This window comes from Balaenoptera musculus, chromosome 5 (assembly GCF_009873245.2).
Source record: "Balaenoptera musculus isolate JJ_BM4_2016_0621 chromosome 5, mBalMus1.pri.v3, whole genome shotgun sequence".
Classification (NCBI taxonomy): Eukaryota; Metazoa; Chordata; class Mammalia; order Artiodactyla; family Balaenopteridae; genus Balaenoptera; species Balaenoptera musculus.
In genome coordinates, this window is record NC_045789.1 from 87303594 (window position 1) to 87308194 (window position 4601).

At 38.7% G+C, this 4601-nt stretch overlaps 1 protein-coding gene across 1 annotated transcript; it reads left to right on the top strand.

Moving 5' to 3' along the window:
• Nucleotides 1-382: 382 nt before the first annotated feature.
• On the top strand, nt 383-1099 carry LOC118895818 (ras-related protein Rab-5A-like). Its single transcript, XM_036853373.1, has 2 exons — nt 383-543; nt 578-1099. The coding sequence occupies exons 1-2, from the start codon at nt 383-385 to the stop codon at nt 1020-1022; spliced, it is 606 nt and encodes a 201-aa protein (XP_036709268.1). The 3' UTR covers nt 1023-1099.
• The last annotated feature ends 3502 nt before the right edge of the window (nt 1100-4601 follow it).

Sequence of the window (4601 nt, forward strand, 5' to 3'; positions counted from 1 at the left end):
GATTTGGAATGACAAAATGATTTCCATCTAATAATCTTTCCATTTAGTAATCTTTTATGCTGATAATAATCAGCATAAAAGCAACAGCTCCAAGATTTTATGGAACAGCCAAAGATGTTTCAGTACTTTCTTTTTATCTCTGCTCCCATAGTGAATTCTGAAAAAAACTGCCAGAAGGCGTCTATTTTAAACCAAGTTAGGGAGTCTCAGCCTCAGCCTCCTCTCGGGCTCCGCCCGGGACCTGCAGCCGGAAGCTTCGGAGCCGTGGCCCCAGGCGCTGCGGTCTCAGGTTTCTTTACCTCCAGAAAGAAAACAATTGACACCTTGCATCCTGGAAGTTCATTTAAGAGACTGAAATTAGAGACTTCTTTCAAATTTGGACATGGCTAATCGAGGAGCAACAAGACCCAACAGGCCAAATACTGGAAATAAAATATGCCAGTTCAAACTAGTACTTCTGGGAGAGCCTGCTTTTGGCAAATCGAGCCTAGTGCTTCGTTTTGTGAAGGGCCACTTTCATGGATTTCAAGAGAGTACCATGGGGGCTGCTTTTCTAGCCCAAACTGTGTGTCTTGATGACAAAGTTTGAAATATGGGATACAGCTGGTCAAGAACAATACCATAGCCTAGCACCAATGTACTACAGAGGAGTGCAAGCAGCCATGGTTGTATATGATGTTACAAACGAGGAGCCCTTTGTCAGAGCCAAAAACCGGGTTACAGAACTTCAGAGGCAAGCCAATCCTAACACTGTAATAGCTTTATCAGGAAACAAGGCTGACCTCGCAAATAAAACAGCTGTCAATTTCCAGGAAGCACAGTCCTATGCAGATGACAACAGTTTATTATTTATGGAGACATCAGCTAAAACATCAATGAATGTAAATGAAATATTCATTTCAATAGCTAAAAAGTTGCCGAAGAATGAACCACAGAATCCAGGAGCACATTCTGCCAGAGGAAGAAGAGTAGACCTTACTGAACCCACGCAGCCAACCAGGAGTCAGTGCTGTAGTAACTAAACCTCCAGTTTAAACTAACTGGAATGTTCTTCTCCTTCCTAATTGTTAATAACAGTGGAATTGGAGCATTTAACCAGCCCAGTATGACTTCCAAAAAGAAGAGACTTACAATAATAGCCAAGTTTCTAATACAGAATTATTTTAAGCGTTTTGAACTTAATTTTTAATAACATGCATGTGACCCTCTGACTAATGTTTCAGCAGTGGAAGGGGGAAATGAGAGTTGTGGGTACACTTGTTTCTTTGGAAGGTTAGCGGGACTCACTTCTCTTCACCAGTGATATAAACAAATGACTCTGAACCCACAGGTAACCAGCCAGTTCTGTGAAAAAGATTTGGAACTTACTCATTTGGACTTTTCCAAAAAAATTCTTTCTTTGGAAGGAGGTTCTAAAGATATTTCTGCTTAGCTACCATATTCAGGCAACCTGTAATTTCTCTTAGTATCCTTATTTAAAGTATACATTCCACATTTTAACAAATTAGCCACAAGGAAACAGTCCCACATCTTCAGCGGAAAAAAATGAACATTAGTGGCATCTAAATTATAGCTAGTCCTGTTATTTTTTAAATAGGGTAAAAAAAAAAAATCAAATGTAACCCTGTCTTATTTTAGGAATATGAAAACTAATAAAATGCATCTTAAAGGATAGTGTTCCCTTTAAACATGTAAGTTCTTCAACAAAAATGAAACAAACCAGGTGTCTGTGATTTCTGTTTAATCAATCACTGCTGGCCAATACATAGCTTTTGTTGTTTGGGAGTAGGGAGGGGGCTTTTGTGCCCTTTGGATATAAACGTAGTCAACACACTAACAATTATGTACATTCAAACTTGATTATTTTAAATTCGATCTTCAGCTGTACTGTAAATAGGGTACTGCATTGCAGTCTCCATATATGTTTATTACTTTTCTATAATATTCAAGAGTTGCTTAAAAGTATACCAAATGTACAGTTACTAAAACAGCTAATTTTTTCCTTCTCTCCCCCTTTGAAAGGAAGAGACTTCAATTGTTCCTACCTGGCTAGAACCATAATAAACAATGTACCAGTAATTTGTAACATAAGTATTGGATATGTTAGTAACAATCTTGCAGCCTTGTTTTCCAAAGTTCATTTTATTTTGATCAGGTCAGTATATTGCACTAATTGTTTTAGGTATTTTCATTATATGAAATCTACCATGTGTCAGAGATGATTTAATCTATTTAAGTGTTGAACTGCTAGCAGAACTCGTACATTCACAGTAATTCAAAATTAGTAAGGAAAACATTTCTCCAGGGTTTAGTTTTATATTGAGGTGCTCAGGTTGGAATACAGTGGTATAAAAAGCAAAAAAAATTTTTTTAATTAAAAAAAGTAAACCGGGCTCCCTGGTGGCGCAGTGGTTGAGAATCTGCCTGCTAATGCAGGGGACACGGGTTCGAGCCCTGGTCCGGGAAGATCCCACATGCTGCGGAGCAACTAAGCCCATGAGCCACAGCTACTGAGCCTGCGTGTCTGGAGCTTGTGCTCTGCAACAAGAGAGGCCGCGATAGTGAGAGGCCTGCGCACCGCGATGAAGAGTGGCCCCCGCTTGCCGCAACTAGAGAAAGCCCTCGCACAGGAACGAAGACCCAACACAGCCAAAAATAAATAAATTAATTAATTAATTTTAAAAAAAAGTAAACCAAGTTAGGGTTCACAGGTCAGGTCCTTCCATTTAAGGCAGTTGAAGCTACAGTCTTGTAGGCTGAAGTTAATTTCCCCAGGTGACGTACATTGGGTGTACCCAGAAGTAATAATCATAATGGGCATCACTTATGTTCATACATGTAGCCCATGGATCCTCTGACAAGCTTATTTTAGAGAAGAGGAGACTGAGGTTCAGAGTACTTGACATTTCTCCTGGGACAGCACACAATGAGAGCCAGAGCTGAGGTATCCGGACTTGCAGCGCTGGTCAATTTCCATCCCACCCTTTAAACATATAGGCATCAAAACATCTGCCAAACTCGTTCTTGGAGGAACCATTTCAAAGTTCTTTGTTTAAGAATCTTCGATATGGATTTGTTGGATGGCCTCTGTCCATCTCAAAGCCCAGTGAAATGGTCCCTTCCTCAAAAACATTTGCTTGGATTTAGGGCTGGATAGGTGGGTGCCAGCCTAATGTTTTTGATCCAAATGATGGATTTGGTGACTAAGATGAGAGATCATTTAAATAGTAATACATTTAAAGCTGAGTATTTCATCAAGTGAAAGGGAAAACAAAACGTTTTCAATCTTTGTATTTATCATTTATTGTGATGGAATTTGTGATGAGGAGTCAAAGAAAGGTTATGGAACAGCAGACCGCATTTGTTCACCAGACTTAGCATGGGAAGGTCAAGCCATCCCGGTTAAAGTTAAAAATTAGTTACCTTTCCCCATGATACGATTGAATAAGCACATTAACAGTTTATAAAAGAGGTTGTGAAACCTCCTAAGGGGAAAAAAAAATATTATGTAACCAGTTTAGGGGAGAGACTTGCCTGACTCCACTTCTCAGTAGGGGGTTGAACTGCCTGACTGGGAGGTTCATTCCTATTTCAAAACTATTATTATTTCTCCGGAAGGGTTTATCTTTTATTGCTAATAACACTTTACTCTCCACTTTCTCTGCTCTGTCCTCTCAATCTACGTCACCACCCACACCCTGAATCAATATAAACATCTACCCAACATCGGAGCACTAATCTTTATTAAGTAAAAGCAGCACCGTCTTTTCTGCCTACCAACAGGGTTATAATCCTTGAACTGTCATTGGGCCAAGCTTTATTGGACTTTGTGGTTAGGGTGCTTGAATATCTATTTAAACCCAAACTAACAAAATACATGTGGACATCAATTAAAACAATGACACCCAAAGGTATATTGAAGAGCCACAAGAAGTGTTTAGGATTGTAACAGCCCTGCTACCTTAATAAGGAGAGTCTGTTAAGCATTTATACATGGTTAGTAGTAACGTCATTCATAAATTTTTTTCTAAAAAATGTTCATCTACTATAACCAGACAGTAAGGGCACTGATATATATATCAACTTTAAATTGTTTTAAAATATCCTACCTTTTGTGATACTTGTCATCATTAAATATGTATTAGGTTGCTGGGTAAAAATGCTCTAATGCTAGATTTGTGATAGGAGACAGAATGTGAAGTTCTACCTACAGTGGGAATTCAATTAAACTTTTTAAACAAAATTATGGCCTTCAAATACATGAAAAGATGCTCAACATCACTAATCATTAGAGAAATGCAAATCAAAACCACAATGAGGTATCACCTCACGCCGGTCAGAATGGCCATCATCAAAAGATCTACAAACAATAAATGCTGGAGAGGATGTGGAGAAAAGTGAACCCTCTTGCACTGTTGGTGGGAAAATAAATTAATACAGCCACAATGGAGAACAGTATGGAGGTTCCTTAAAAAACTAAAAATAGAACTACCATATGACCCAACAATCCCACTACTGGGCATATACCCTGAGAAAACCATAATTCAAAAAGAGTCATGTACCACAATGTTCATTACAGCACTATTTACAATAGCCAGGAT